At 39.4% G+C, this 17,176-nt stretch overlaps 1 protein-coding gene across 5 annotated transcripts in view; it reads left to right on the plus strand.

The window, feature by feature from the left end:
* Positions 1–2,376: 2,376 nt before the first annotated feature.
* LOC139122144 (high affinity cAMP-specific and IBMX-insensitive 3',5'-cyclic phosphodiesterase 8B-like) overlaps positions 2,377–17,176 on the plus strand; it is a 455,871-nt gene continuing 441,071 nt past the window's right edge. The window contains exon 1 of one of the 5 annotated variants that reach the window (XR_011549410.1): positions 2,377–3,112. Coding sequence is in view for 4 of the 5 variants with exons in the window: in XM_070687564.1 (XP_070543665.1) it covers positions 2,852–3,112 (261 nt within the window). In the remaining variant the exon portion in view is untranslated. The remainder of the gene's footprint in view (positions 3,113–17,176) is intronic. The other 4 variants (XM_070687564.1, XM_070687562.1, XM_070687561.1 and 1 more) reach the window with 4 other exon arrangements.

Below are 17,176 nucleotides of genomic sequence, written 5' to 3' on the forward strand. Positions count from 1 at the left end.
TTTTATCGATTTTTCTCGGTAGGGCCCTACCGAGAGTAGCTGTGATATCGCAGTGGTACTTGTGGCGTGTATCGAACGCGCTCCGGTCATTGAGGTCTTGGCCACAGTGGCGATGACCTCAATGACTGGAGCGCGTTCGATATCACAGCTATACCGAGAGTTACCTGTTTAAGTATACTCATTCTGGCCTGCCACATCAAACCAAATGAGAACCGATTGTCATTGGCGCTGTGTTTTCCAATAATAATGGCAGATTTTACAAAATATAATTTGACCTTTGCAGGCCAATTTTAATAAAAAGAAAAATAAAAAAATCACCAAAGGCATTCAGAAAATCATTAAGTAATATACTAAATAGTGATGGTATGAGATTGCAGCCCTATTTGACACCACTAGAAGAAAGAAACTCATCAAAAATAAGATTTGTCAAATTCAGTTTTGAACTTGGCAACATTATGATTTAACAAAATTGTAAAAACCGCTAGTATACAACTTTAGCATGTTCAAAACACAATCAGATGCTACACATGCCTTTCAAACCCTGGCTTGATAACTTTTTACACCTTTTAATGCAAAACATTTTATCATTGGTCGTCTTCAATGGGAAAACACAGTCTACAGTACTATCTGTCTATTCTCATGAAAACCAAAAAGTAGAGGCAAGGGAAACCTTGTCTCAAGATAGTTATTTAGGCTGCATTCATAAACACCTGGGGGGGGGGGAGGAGATTCCAAAAAAGTTCTCAGATTTTTTTCAAATACCCCCTAACAAATTCACAATGTCTTCAAGTCCCCCTTCTGACTGCTATAATTTTGAAGTATCCCTCAAAGGAAGGCAAAATGTGGCCAACATAATGATTCATCCAAAAATATCAAATAATAACACATGGGAGTTTTTTGAACAATAAACTAGCAATATCTGTTCATCTGTAGACATTTGATAACTGATATAATTTTATAATGACTAAAAGTTTCAACTTCACCTTCAATAACAGTTTGGGAGATAACATTCTCCCATGGACAATATATTGGGTCTAGGTCAGTGTCAAACTTTCATGTCACCGTTATGTACATTTTTATCTTTTGAGGTCCGCGAGAATACAAACTATTTAAAATAGTGCATAGTGTCACCAATAGCAACTGGAAGCTTGTGTTCGCAAGATGTGTGTTCGAGTCCTACTTGGGTCACTAAATTTTGGAATTGACATTGCTAATATAGAAATAACAGGCGACGCGCTGACCATTAACGTTTATTTATGGGCAAGGGTGAGAGGAAAGCTAAAAATTAACGGGCGAGGCTTGCCGAGCCCGCACCCATATATAAAGGTTGATGGTTTCTGCAGAGCGGAGTCTGTTATTTCCATTATATTATCAGTGAACCCAAGAAAACTGTCAAAATTTGCGAAAATTCCGGAGCGAACGACAACTGTGCCCCAGAAACTGAGCGATACGCGACGCACTGTCACCCGCTATGTAAAAAATTGGCAAATCCGGAGATGTTTTCAGAAAAAAAAGTATCTCAACTTGACCTACAAGTGCTCGATTTTATTTTGTGATTGATTATGGTTTACGTTTGAGCTGTAAAGTTACGATACTTTTAGTTGTTAATCTTATTATTCATATTCACGGAAATGTAAACAAACCATCACTGTGAATTTGTGGTCAGTCACGTGGTTCAGCTTGACCAACCAAAATGCAACGGGCAGGGCATGGTAATATAATTGTTTTTAGATCCCCCTGGCATATTGTAAATTTTTTCAAATCCCCCTGGATTCTCTCCCCCCACCCCCGAGGTGTTTGTGAATGCAGCCTTAAGCTCATTATTGTAAAGTCTCATCAGTCATTTATTGATCACTGTTGTAAAAACAGCATATTTTAGTATCTTTAGGATAATGATAACATTAATTGACATTTTATTTTCATCACAGGCTTAAAATTTTACATTGGAAGGCTTCGGAATGTATGATACAAAACAGTACTTGTTGTCATATGTACAATATTTGAATTTGTGCAAAAATGAGCATGTCGTCATTGACAAAATTTTAAAAAATATTTCTCCACCTAAAATGTTCTAAGCCATCCAGGATACAAAATTATAATACCTCTTCAATCGATCTGAAGGAATATCATAATAGATGTACTTATAATATTTACAGCAAACAGAAACTACGTTCAGCAGGGAACAAGCCTTCGCTGATAGTCATATCGGTCTTTCCATAAATTATTAGTTATGTTTTCACTCTGAATATTCGTCAGTTTGTTATTTTTCTCACACGGGTTAGTGACGACATCGTATTCAATGCTGGAAAATTATTAATATTACGATGGGGTTCCTGTGCGAGTTTACGTCACATTGATGTCACATGACAAATTGGAAGATCAAGATTGGTTCCTCAACAATTTTAGCTCTGACATCATCAAGTTCATGATATTGTGTGCACTGATGTGAAAAAACCATCCGTCGTTCAGCGCTATATCGGAGCGTTTCATGAAGATTCTTACGAAGTGCATATCTGCCGGTTCGATTCCGCTCTTCACTTCGTAGCCGGCAACGCGTTCTACTTCGTCAGTATTTATTCAAAATTCGATGTATTATTACTCCCAGCAAATTTTAGGGATGTTGCGGCATAGTGTCTGAGACTATGTGTTTTATACTTACGACTTTACGTGATGAACTAACTACCTGTGACATGCAGCAAAAATCCATGCTTGATTCTCATTTTTCACTGGAAGACTGTTGGTGTTACTAAATGCATAACTGGCAGTTGTCATCGCCAAGTATACATCGACCCTGTGAAGCCGAACGGTTGCGTGCGTACCTTGCTATGATCGTTAGTGGGAAAGTACGTATATGATGGGCTGTGCACCAAGTATACATGTTTCTCAAAGCGGTGTTGTTTATTGTCGTGACTCGGATGAGTCCAATTCCCCGCGCCCGTCGTCCTTCTCTCATCAACAGCAACACACACATCTGATTCGAAGTACGGAAATTACGGAGCCTGCACCTTCAAGTATTACAACAGGACAACCACAGTTCAATCGAAGAGACAGGCGTGGAACGATCAGTATCGAAGCAGAAACGCAGACGAGTCGATCAACTGCAGAAATGAAGGTGAGATCTATATAGTCTTTATTTAACATCTGTCCCGCGATGGGCTATCTTGTTGTGTATATTCAATCCATGGACGTAAATATTACGTCCTCGGTATTCTCATGGAGGTACCAGAAGATTGTAAGGGGAGAACCATTTGATTTCGGGGGGGGGGGTTATGGAGGATTTTGAGAAAAAAAAAAATTGTCACCAGGTGAGATAGAAGAAAAAAAATTGATCCTGTCATGGCCTGAGAAAAAAAAATTGTCATAACAGACAGAAATGAAAAAAAAAATTTCACAATGCACCAGAAATTAGCAAAATTTGGAAACCTTATTCTCATGTATTCTTTGACGGCGTGCCGCCATAGGCGGCACAAATGTTTTTACCACAAGCAATTCTTTTTTTCCCCAGCACTTATGATATAAGCATGCACTACATAGGTCTACTTTACACCTCAGTACACTCAATGTTTCCTTCCCTTTTCTGACCCAAGAAATCATATTTCAGGATTTCTGTTGCAATATCTCAATTGCATAGGCACTATCTAAAGGGGACTATTTGACTTCTGTAAAAAGGGCCGTTCACAGTTTACGTCACTGTTCTCTCATTAATATGCAAAAATAAATATTTGTCCGCATTTTTAGATTACGCTTTTGAAAATTACGCATGCAAGAACGACGAAAATACATCTCAGTGGGCGACTGCTAGTGTAACAGTGAATACTAAAAAACATATTCACGACTCAGAGTACAAGCTGCAAAAACAGCCACGCATGCAACATTGATAAAATTTGTCCGCATTTCAAGCTGCGTGTCCGATGTCGCGCGCGTACAGCTATATTTAGTAACAAACCTGTAACCGTGAACAAGGCTATTGTGAAAATTTAAAACACAAGACAGGAGTCAATAAACTAGTGTTAAAACCAACATATTATTCTCTCAATATAAATATGTGAGAAAGATGTACAAGTTGACAATGAAAAATTATAATGAAATACAATGTGTGAGCCATGTTTCTCTGACCACAAAAGATAACATCTTCCCTGAGAACTTACATCGATGCTTTACAATATGACACCACACACTGTATTGCTCACTATAGAGTCTGTCAATAGTGGCGAACTCTCTAAAAAACTAATCTGGCTTCTCCTCTTTGAGGACGAAGATGACGTAATAATCACACAACCAAGTGGAGGAGATACAAAACAAGAGAGCGACTGATGAAGGAACCCCATTTTTGGTTCTTAAACACCGTTAAGACGAATCACTCAATCAACAAACCGATTTACCGGGGACTGAGATCACATGACCAGGGTCAAAGCACTATTGATTCACCGGTGTCTCGCCATGTATTTGGAGGAATGTGAGGGGGGAGGGGGTCACTAAAAAAATTGAAAACTTCAAAATGTGGAGAGGAAGAAGGGGGGTGGGGTTACTCAATTTTTTTGTGCGAATTAAAATTGAAACACATCTCAGATTGCACCATTGCACACATCCATTTCTCAAAATTTTCAATGCGAGAGGGGGGCACCCCTTTCGTGCTCTTCCCCTTCTTGGGTCTTCTAACAGTTTTACTGGTAAAAGACAAATTGAAAATACCTTTTGGATTGCACTACACTGCACCGTGGCGCACATCAATTTATCAAAATTTTCACAGGATCTAGGACAAAAACTGAACTTGTGAATTCATCCTTTATTATCACAGAAACATGTTTTAATTTACCTCAGTTCAATGACCATTTTGACAGTTAAACATACCATATTCCCGCTTTTCATTAGAAGCTGGCAGCTGGAGAAATGACACAAGAAGGTCACAGATTTTCCATTCCTGTATATTCATTTGTCTTCAGTCTCTGGCAAACAGAACTGTTTTTCACAAATTGTATTGTCATTGTTTGGTTGTTGAATATTGTGACTCAAACACTGATCATGCAAAAAATGTAAAAAATATCAGTGTTCATTGCAATGTCATTTTCAAACAGTTTTACCGAGTGCAAAATAAACTGAAACTCCTCTCAGATTGCACCATTAAACATATCAATTTCTCAAAATTTTCAATACGAGATGGGGAACCCCCTCTCGTGCTCTCCCCCTTGGGGTATTCTAACAGTTTCACTTCGTAAAAAAATTAAAAAACACCTCTCAGATTGCACCAGACTGCACCATTGCACACATCAATATCTTAGAAATTTCCATGCAAGGTAGACACTTTCCCCAAAGCTTCTCGCGTGTTCTCGCCCTGTACTTTCAAATCCTGCCTGGTCAGATATCCTAGTGAAAACCCTGTCATAATACCCATCCAAATTAAACAAGATACTGTGTGAGCTTTTATATCTTTATTGTATTGTGACTTTGAATTTCATTTTGATGGGTTCACCTTTTTATCACAACTGGAAGTTGTGATATAGGGGTAGTTTCAACCGGTGTTAGATGTCGTCCATTTTCCGTAAACGACAAAAAGTCAAAAACTGCTGAACAGACTGAGTTGATATTTGGTACCAATATTCAGACTGGTTCCAAGGTTCCGATTCCCAAAAATGGAGCCAAACGGAGCGGCAGTTATATAGTTTTGGGAAATTTCTAACCCCCCTTTTTAACTAATTGATTTTAGGGGTCTTTCATATATGTAGTTTTGGATTGTACACCAATCCTGCATTGTGGACTGTTTTATGACTTGTGGAACAGAAATGAGGTTTTGATGAATGTTAGAAATATGCAGGATGGCTGATTCCAAGTATAAGAGATTTCTATGCTCAATTTCTAACGCATCAAAAGCAATAAAAAAAAACAAATTTCATAGTTTAGATTCTCACTTTTGAGATGACCCTAGGCATTTGTTAAGTAAACATCCTTGAGTCAATATACAGACTTTGACATTCCAGAGATTAAGTATCCACGACCTCACATGTTACAGTCTTTCACTACCATGGTATGGCCCAAACCCATTGTTATCAATGGTGAGTGTGGACCTGTCTACAGGAAATTGGGGTAAACAGGTTAGACAATGCCGTTACAAGTTGTAGGTTAGTTATCAAGGTAGCACCAGCATAGAGTCCTGAGCATCTGTCCATGTGTTCTCACAGGAAATTACAGGGCAAAAAAATTATTTGAGAAGTTTCTCTCCTTTAAATAGAAGTAATTAAACCTGTCACGGATGGATTGCTCTCAAATGATCTGTAACACAGTTATTGCCCGTTAGCAACACATTTATAGCAAGATTTATGTAAAGTTCATGAACTTACACAAGGTATTAGACAAAAGATGACCATAACTTTGCTACTTTTCAACATTTATTTCATTCAGATTTCCTCAGCTTAGTGTATAATTTTGTAATCTTAATTACTCTCAACTTAAAGCTTTACTAACTTATTCTAACCTCATTATTCTTACACTACTGTTATACCTTATAACCACAAAATTTCAAGAGATGCATATACCGGTATGATTGTCACTTAACAAACAATTTACAAATATATGTCTTCTGCTTTTTTCTCCATATACATATACATGTCTCTTTTCTCATAAAAATGGGCTGAAAATTGCAATGTGAAAAATAGTTTTTCAGCTATATGTTGCTCATTGACTTCGTGGTCTGTCTAATTCACAGTGAATGGGGTTATTGATAAATGCCGATAATTAGGCGGTCATTATGTCCAAGCGCCATTGGCGGTATTTTTTAACATAATGACCATAGGTCATTATCACAACTGGAAGTTGTCGGACAGTGTCCATTTTCCGTAAACGACAAAAAGTCAAAAACCGCTGAACAGACTGCACAGATATTCAGACCGGTTCCAAGGTTCCGATTCCGAAAAATGGAGCCAAACGGAGCAGCGGTTAGATATTTTGGGGAAATTTCTAATCCCCCTTTTAACTAATTGATTTTAGGGGTCTTTCATATATGTAGTTTTGGAATGTACACCAATCCTGCATTGTGGATGAGTTGTGGAACAGAAATGAGGTTTTGATGAATGTTAGAAATATGCAGGATGGCTGATTCAAAGTATCAGAGATTTTTATTTGCTTTTGGTAATAAAATGGATAAAAAACAACATATTTAATGTTTTAGATTTCTCACATTTGTTATGACCCTTAACATTACAGACTTGATGACATAACTAGCTGCTGGACCTGTTTACTGGCGCATTGATTTAAAGACAAAGATTGTTTTATTTTGTGATAAGGACGTGTGATTTCTTAAAACATAGTCTATTAGCCTGGAAATGTAATTTTGGCAAATATTGTTTACCCCACTGACAAACACTGTGGTTTGAAAATGGCTGGAATTCGCTAATTCGGGACTTTGTTTTGTGTGTGCATTTGGATAAAAAACGTGTATGGTGTGATCAATCCGTTCAGTGAGAGAACAAAGGACTCTTACAACAGCACACAAATGAACCGCAGACCAACTTTGATAAGTCCCTATCACTTTCCCTCCAATCTTCCAATATCCCTTGGAAAACTCCCAGGTACTTTGGTCAGAAAACATACACTGTGCCTGCTGTGCTATCTCCATTTGATCTCCCTATGCAAGCTTCTGCATGGATCAAACCATTTTGCGCCAGTTTACAGCTATGGCTGTTTGATATTAGTGTATCCATCGAAGTTCATGGCACACTTGTTATATATTACACAACAATGGGACACTGGAGGTCCCGAGACAGTATGTATGTATGTATGTATGTATGTATGTATGTATGTACATACGTACGTACAGTATGTCCGTCAACATAAAAAACACGCAAACCACTGCACGTTTCAGCTTGCAGGGATAGAAATACTTTTTTATTTCTTGTGGCAAAAGTTGGCCACCGGATATAAAATCAGGTGGCAATTATGAAAAATCTGGTGGCAGTTTAACACATCATGTGATCGGTATAATAAAACATTTTGTCATTGCCACATACTCATTCTAATTTATAAATTCTTGAAAATATGGTGAGTACACGTCACAAAAAGTCAGCTCATACTGCAGGCCTCAACATTTTTTTTTTCAAACTTACTAACTGTGGGACACGTGAATTGCAGTTTTACATGCCCGAGAGGAAAATTACTTGCCCTAAATTTCTAATAACTGTACCAGTAATTTGTAACGGAGAGCAAGAGTTTGGCCATATGAAATGAATTCAAAGAGTGAAAGAACAGATTCAAACATGAACTACATCTTGTTAAAATGAAGGAATATTACCAAATCTGAAATGTCGCAGAAGAAATATAAGAATACTTTTGTCTTTTCTGTAGATTTGGCCATCTAGAAAACATATTTGAATTTGGAATTTTTCCACAACCTAATCCAAATTAAAATGTTTGCATAAGATTAATAAGATTGTGTGATTTACAATGTGCATGGCTAGCTGCTGCTCTTTATTATCAAGCTGAGATCACAAACAACTGCTCTGCTAGTGTTTATCTGCCAATGCATACGCACATGTACATCTGCAACCCTTTTACCTGTTTACATGTTTGCTCACTGAGCACAGCAGGCCTTCAAAGTTTTATTTTGATAAATGTATTCGTCCAGAGAGCAGATTCAAGTTTCGTTTCTCTAAGTGAGAGCCAATCCCTAACAACCAAGGTCACGTAATTTGAAACTGTCTGCATCTCACGCAATACGTAGCTGCAATATGTGGCCTCCTTGCACGCTCCTTGGTCGACTGAGCCCGTTTCGACTATGATGTGAACTTGTACTTTTTCAACTGGGGGTTGATTTGCGTTGAACAGTAAGCATTGCCGAGAGCCATGGCTTCGAATAAGTTTACATCCATTTACCAAGCACATGGTGCAATTACACTATCGCGTGAAGTCGAGCGACTGTAATACGACTCATACACTTGCACAAAGAGAATGGCTACCACTGTCAGGAGCAGACCACTTTACGGCACACATACAAAACAGTGAGTTCACTCCGTGTCGTCGGAGAGAACATGTCGCAAAACTCTATTTTTACGACTTTTTGTGTTTTACAACAGCAAGAACGATCATTTTGCGATTTCGGGCGGATTTTCAAGGGTTTTCAGAAAAAAACTTCTGAGAGTTGAAGGACTTACAATGATTGTAGGCGTGTACAGACCTAATGAAATATGTTACGTTTTCAAGCTTGAATTGTCCAGAGCTTAGTTAATGCATGGATGTAAAAAATAGAACCGCTGGTGCACTTGCCCGCCGGACGGGAAGCATATTGATTTTACCTGCCCGAATGCAAAATTCACTAGCCACGGTCGTCGGGCCATAGGAATTTTTGAGACCTGTGCTGACTAATGAATTGCAAGTATTTATTATTCATGCAGGGTGCAGTTTGGCTTTGTTTTCAAAATGTCACAACATGCTTTTATCTTGTGCCGTATGACTGCATATGCGGCTATCACAGAGGGCAACAACATGTCAAGTGTACAAATGCTGCTGTCATCGATATGGAGATTAGCCAATCACAAGTTTGGATTCACGCTATGTTTTCATTCATGCCAAAATGTCGCAATTAGTTTGGTTTTTTTTGCTAATAAGTTTTCCGCCGTCAGACAACGCGTGTCCCTTCAGTGTTCCTTCATTCCAGCCGTAGGATCGATGACATGATGACCCAAAATTTAGTGGCAGAAAAATACCACAAGAAAAAAATTTTGGTGGCAGATTGACAGTTTTTGGTGGCAAATGCCACCATTGCCACCGATTATTTCGAACACTGGCTTGGTATTTGGTGTGTGGATGCATCCTGGGCTATACCGGTAGATGAGATTTTGTTCAAATGAAGTCTGCATTGCCAAAATTATGCAAATGAGCTTACAAAATGTGAAAATGGTCAAGAATTAATAACTCTAGAACGGCTGTTTTGATTGCTTTGAAAATTTGTGTGCAAGTACCTTAGGTGAACCTTATACAGTTTTATGAATATTGTGAAGATATCTTTAATTTTGTATATTTGCTGAATTTTTTGGTGATTTTTCTCATTTTCAGTAAAATTCTTCTCTGAAACTGCCAGCCCAATCGCTTTCAAATTTGGGTTGGATCTTTGTGCAGGTGTTACTCTTCTAATTTGTTGAAATTATGACAAAATTTGAAAAATTACTATTTTGGAGCAATTTTGTCATTTTTGGTCAAAAAATCTTAAACAGTATTTTCTTTTTAAAACCCCTGGACAGGCAGCTTTTATATTTGGTACACAGATGTACAGAGATGACAATAGTTAGATTTGTGGAAATTGTCCTGAAATATACAAATTTGTATTTTAAAGACAATATTGTCATTTTTGGTCAAGAAAACTTGTTCTCAAAATAACTTGTTTGATAGCTTTATAATTTGGTATAAAGTCCCGAGGGATGTTATTAGATAAATTTTCTGCTCAAAGTGATGGGAACCCCCCACATTTGTATAGTTCAGGTAATTTTCTCAGTTTGTGACCTTAAATGACCTATACCAACCCAGGATATACTATGAGACAGTTTCGAAGGCTGTGAACATAATTTTGTCATATTTGGTATCAATTTGTAGGAAAATTTGATTAAGAAAACAAAGCTGAGGTAAATTTTTTCATTGCGGACTAATTTTTGCAACTACTCTATGTAAGACATACAAGAACTGATGAGAAATTTGGATCCAGGATAATTCCAGATGTTGTAATCACCGCCCACAGTGGAAGGCATTTCACTATCTGTAACTAACTTAAGTGCTGTTTACATTAGAATGATAACACTCATCCATTGTAATTAAAAATTCCCAGGGTTGTAAATACATTTCCTGTCATCTATCTTTATGTAATACCAAGGGATGGAACATTTGATATTCAGGAGGGGGTAGGGTCTAGAAGATTGATGAGGCAGCATTACTTTTTTACCAGATCCCTGTACATTTTTTTTACCACTCCCACCTTTTCTTTTTATCAAGCCGTCTCTGTCTATTTTTTGTTGTTGACATTTGCTGATGCGTTTAGGATCTGCTTGTCCCATTGCTATAGAAGTCGATATGCATGTTTCCAAAGATGACCTCGAGTACCTACCTTTCAGACCTTATTTGCTTTTGTCATTCTTGTTTTTCCTGGTTTAAATATTTCTTGAATAGACCAATTCAAACTGAATGTGAGCATACTGTCCTTGACGGTATTTTTTACAAAATACTACCTGCTTGATTTTTTAATACTGTTCAGGGTTTATATATTGAATAAAATTTGTTTACAGTTAAAATCCATACTTGTCCCATGTCACTTTTTCCCCAGCTGTCAGCTACAAATACCAGGTGGCTATTCTTTAACATTTGAAGTGCAGGCACAATCAACTTCTCCTCTATGTCAGTATGTAGAGCTAACCCATTCAAACTCCTATATGGGCAAGAGTATATGTGCCAGTGAAAACTCTTCTTATAGGTTTGAGATTGTCTGTCTTTGAGTTTGTCTGTATGTGTATGATATGATTGTGTGGGTGTGTGTACATGTACTGACAAACTCCAAACCCGCAGCACCTACCCATTCAGTATTTCATGTACAGGTGTACCCAGAGATAGAGTAGTTTCACAATGTGCCAGTTGTGATCAAGTGCCATTGGCGCTATTTTTTGAACCATCATGAGATAACTGATGATAGTCTAGCAGGGTACATCAGGATTTGAAAGGTCTTTACTGTTGCTGTATTTTGTAAAGTTTACAATTACATGTATTGGTATTAAACTTTTCTAAGTGGGAGGGATCAGTCAAAATTTCAGAGTTAGAGAGGGAGGTTACTCAAATTCATCATGGTTGGCAAGGGGAGGGGCACTCGAAATTTCGGAGTTTCAGGCTGTAAATAATGACGACTCCCTTATATACAACGCATTACAAACTTGATGACCAATAAAAAAAAAATTTGCACTGCTACTCTATTTGGAAAAAAAAATTGATGCTGTCACTCTGACAGGAAAATAAAATTTGCTCCCATACCCACTTCCTCCATACCCCCCCCCCCCCGAAATCAAATCGTTCTCCCCTGACCTCCATGGTATACAGTAGCAGATCTGATTTGTGACGCTGATGGGCGTCACGAAACCGTTTGCTTTCATTTGCCACCAATGCAGCGAAATATCAGCGGACACAAATTTGAGGTATCATTTTGCGTTATGTAGACGTAGTTGTTATATTCAGAGATATAACCACACTGGACCTTTGTCAACGCATGGCCTGCCAAAAGAAACTAATTAACTGTATATAGTTGCGTGACTGATTGCTTAGATACTATAAAAAAGAACATTATGAAAATACAGGAGACCCAGAACACTATTCTTGACATCTTGAAGGCCACTGTCAATGAAAATATACAGAAGAAAAGAGACAATGTTGATGTCTCAACTCAAACAATAAAACTGAATTGTGGTGAAGAGAAAAGTCACTCGCAAAATATGGAGCTCAATTGAGATCCGAACTCCATCAGATGACACAGATGATAGAGTTACTGCTAATATTCCAGTCAGTAATTACTATGAGATCTTAGATGATGTGAACCCTATTGGCTTCAGTGAACACGCAGGTAGTTCATCATCATTGTCCACAGAGCAGAGTGTAATGAAAGGCATATCCACACCATCCTCAGCTGTAAACAGAGGGAGTACAAACACAACACAGTACACATCAATTGGGCCAGCCCATTCAGACTCTTTGGCTTATTCCAGGAAAGGGAGCTTCAACACGGTAATTATAGGTGATTCGACCATTAAATACCACAGAAATTTTCAACAATCAGAAAGACGTTTGTGAAAACACTTCATGGAAAAGGAATAGATGATGCCCATGATTTCATCAAGGCTGCCAAACTAAAAGACCCACAAAACATTGTGCTGCACATTGGATCAAATAACATTGCAAACGGGACACCACATGACATGTGCCAAAAGAAGTATAAAGATCTAATCGACACAACTAGAGCAATCTATCCAAAAAGTAAAGTGTTTATATCAAGCATTTTACCAAGGTTAGGCAATGATGCCTTCAATCACGCCAGCAGTGAATTTAATGACACTCTCCATTTCATGAGTGACAATTCACAAAACCTACACTTCATACAAAACAATTTCCAAGACAGAGTGAATAATATTAGATTGGAGTTGTTTGAAGATGAAGTACCTCCAAATTACAAAGGCACTGCTTTCCTAGTGGCAAACATGAAGAGAAGCATCTACAAAGTTATTCTGACACAGATGGGTATACAATCAGCCAAATCCAAGGTTTGGAGAAGAGCACATATTCCAAAGAAATACACTGATCAAGGGAGAGTGTATAACACTAATGGCTCCTTGAATTACAAGTACAATTCAAACAACAATAACAACAGCAACAGCAATAATGATAAAGGAAAGCACCTCGTGAGGGAGTTTTTGACGAACATATTGAATTTTATCAACAATTGAATACATCATTGACATCCGTCCTTTAGATATGCGAGGACCTTGAATCAGGTATCTTTACGTCACAATACTTAACTTCACTGTCACTACTTTTGAACTCTTGACATGATGTGTTCCTCAATAGCGAGAACTACACTGAAATTTTCTACATGGAATATTTATGGAAATTTAGAACAGAAAGTTAGAGATAGCAGTTTTTTAAGTAGTTTAGAAAGGTTTGATTTTTTAAGTCTAGTAGAGACAAAAACAAGAGTTGACTCAAATATTAATATTTCAAAATACAGTTATTTTCGTTCGGCTAGAACCAAACAACATAGAAATTTAAGGCACGCTCATCCTCTGGAGGAGTTGCATTTTATTTTAGAGATATTTTTAGTGCTGGTATTACGCAGATGGAAAGTAGTTCTGAAGATTTTATTTGGGTTCGTTTAGATAGTAACTTTTTTAACTTAGATGATGATATCTTTATTTGTACCCTATATTTTAGTCCACAAGGGTCAAGTATTTTTAGCTGGAAAGAATCAAACCAGTTTCAGCTGTTGGAAAAAGATTTTGCTAAATTTTCAAAAAAGGGGGCAATTATTCTCACTGGAGATTTCAATGCACATACTAATAACAATTTATGAACAAGATGACTATCATTTATCAAATGCAGATATTGCATTCAAAAACCGAAATTCACAGGATATTTCAATTAAAAATTATGATGGTGACCAACTTTTAGATCTGTGCATGGCCACCGATATGGTAATTCTGAATGGTAGATGTATTGGAGACAGTATTGGAAAATTCACCTGTCACCAAAGGCATGGCAGCAGTACTGTGGACTACAGTATCGTCAGTACTAACTTATTTAGCAAAATTCTATTTTTTAAGGTTCACCCACTTAACATTTCTATATCAGATAATTGCCAAACTGAATTTCAGTCACAAATTAACGCCTACTTAAATAATGTAGATACTAGTATAAAACTTAATCAAGATAGACATAGCAATGATTTTACTTTTGTATGGGACAGCGACTCTAGGTATTACTTTTATGAAGCATTACACATTGCATCACTCATTAATAATTTTAACAAAACACATTTTGATGCCACGATACAGTCAGTTAATACAGCTTGTGCAATGTTATCAAACATATTCCTACAAACAGCAGGAGCTACTCCATAAACGCATTATAAGGAAAAAAAAGGAACAAAAGGGCAAGAAGTTAAGCACCTCTAGGAAACCAAAGTGGTATACCAATGATCTTGGTAATTTAAAAAATGATGTTTACAAATTATCAACTACAGGTAAGTTGAGCAGAGACCCATATAATATTGAACAATGGAGCTCGTGCTACAATTTAAAGAAACAATATAAACGTCAAGTTAAAACAAAGAGAAGAGAATTTAAAAGTCAGATTTTAAACAAATTAGACAGCTTGAGGAAATCAAACCCAAATAAGTACTGGGAGCTGATTAACCCTTTTCCTGCCAAGTCGGTGAAAATCCGCTTGAAATTCGGTGTAGCTAGAATCTGAGCAGCCACGGCCGTTATCCTGCCAAGGCGGTGGAAATCGGGCTACTTTTTGGTACCCCCTTTCCTGCCTAGTCGACGGAACTACGTGTAGCAAACCCTTGCTCGCGCTAGGGGTCGTTCGAGGACAGGTTTTGGGCGAGGAACGGCGTTTGCTCTCGAAATGGGTTCACAGAGAGTCCAACGACAGGGAAAGGTGCGGAAGCTACCCAGCCAGTCCCCCACCCCGGTGGGGGACTGGTTTTTTTTTGGGGGACGAGTAGCGTACTTGGCAGGTTAGCACGTTGACGTATTCTAACGGAGTTTGGGTTAACTTGGCTCTGAGGCACTACATAGATTGCGGCCGAAATTGACCGTCTCGGCAACGCTAATCTGTAAGGCAACCGCCTAAGACCGCCTCAGCTGGCGGTGCAATTTTTGCCAATGGTGCGAGACGAAAATCACGGACTTGGTCCTGATTGACGGGAAGTGCGGACGGATTTGACGGACTCGGCTTTCTGTAAGGCAACCGCCTAAGACCGCCTCAGCTGGCGGTGCAATTTTTTGCCAATGGTGCGAGACGAAAATCACGGACTTGGTCCTGATTGACGGGAAGTGCGGACGGATTTGACGGACTCGGCTTGATTAGTCCCTGATATGGAACTGATCCGAACGGACTTGAGCGACATTTGTGAAGGGTAACCACCGCTTTTAACCGACTTGTTACCTTCTCGAAAAGACTACCCACTCAGATGTCGGACGTTGTCGGCTGCACTTGGCTCTAGACGTTCAAGCCGTGCAACGAAACACACCGCCTCAGCCTTGCCATTCACGAACATGGCCTCAAAATTTGATACCATTGTTCACCGACTTGGCGGCTGCGGTTAGGTGCGTGAACCGTTGTTCACCGACTTGTTACGCCTATGTTGTCCCTGTGAAGTTCGGCTAACGGCCGAGTCTAACGGGAGTTGGCAGACCTGTGTTTGGTTTATACCGTAGTATGACCGACTCAGGTAGAGGTACCTGTCGGTATATTCGAGTTTTACGCACTCGGGCGTCAATGACGGGTCGTCATCACCGCTGATGACGTAGACGTGCTGGCCACGTTATTTGAAGGAGCCATGTTTGCCCAACGGACGAGGCCGAGACAGCCGTTGACAATTTTGGCATCCTTCATCTTTGACCGCCTTAGTTGGGTAAGCCGCTCGGCAGGCGACGGTTATGACCTAAACAAGCCGCTGAAGCACTGTTCGTTGCCGTACAAGAACGAGACGGCCAGTCCATTACTGCTTAATGGGCGATCTGTCGGGTTGGCTTGTCACCGACTTGGATGACAATACGCCCTGCGCAGGCGTACTTAGAAGGGACATGAGGTTAAAGATACGGGTTTCCCACCCGTACTAAACATGGGCTTGGGCCAACGTCCTTGGGTGGCAGGTGCGCATGCCACGTACCCAGCTGGACGGAATGTCAAGTTGAGATGCTAATGACATTGACTATGTTATGCTAAGTGCTCGAGGGATTTGCATCGCAAATGAGTATTATTAGCATATCAAATGGTGCGGACAGGCAATTTACATGACGGGTAGGAATGTCAGCGCCGGTTGGTGGACTGATTGCCGTAGGTCCATTATAATAACAGGTGGATGCATATATTAACACCCCTGCGTCCAATCATGTCCAGGGCTTTGTTTCCCTGTGGCTTTAAAAGGGAGGGACCTGCTAGTTTGTCGACACTGTTCCAGACATGAGCTTGACGGACCGCAAAAGTTTTCTGAAGGCGAGCAGACGACTGAAGCTCAAAGATGCAGAGTCTCCGGGCGGTAGTGGTAGCGATCGTTGTAAACGTTCTAAGAAGTCGGGCAAGAAACGCTCCAGTAAGGCGAAGCTATCTCCGGCTGAAAAACCCAGTGGTAAGCGTAAACGTAAGAGCGATCGTTCTGCCGATGAGGATGATGACGGGTCACCGGTCGCCAGTGGTTCTCACCCGGCTGCTCCGGGAGAGACTACTTCACCTGCAGAGACTACATCTGCTCTTGTGGGAGATACTTCACCTGCACAGACTACGTCTGCTGCTGCTAGTGAGACAGTGAGTAACGAGACGGCTGATGCCATTGGTTCTAGAGCTCCCCCGGCTGCTCCGGGAGAGACACCACCTGTTGCTACTATGAGCCCTCATCCTGCGTCAGGAGAGGTTCCTGTGCCCAGTGCGAAAGAGCTTGAGTCCT

Source organism: Ptychodera flava, chromosome 21 (genome assembly GCF_041260155.1).
Source record: "Ptychodera flava strain L36383 chromosome 21, AS_Pfla_20210202, whole genome shotgun sequence".
Classification (NCBI taxonomy): domain Eukaryota; kingdom Metazoa; phylum Hemichordata; class Enteropneusta; family Ptychoderidae; genus Ptychodera; species Ptychodera flava.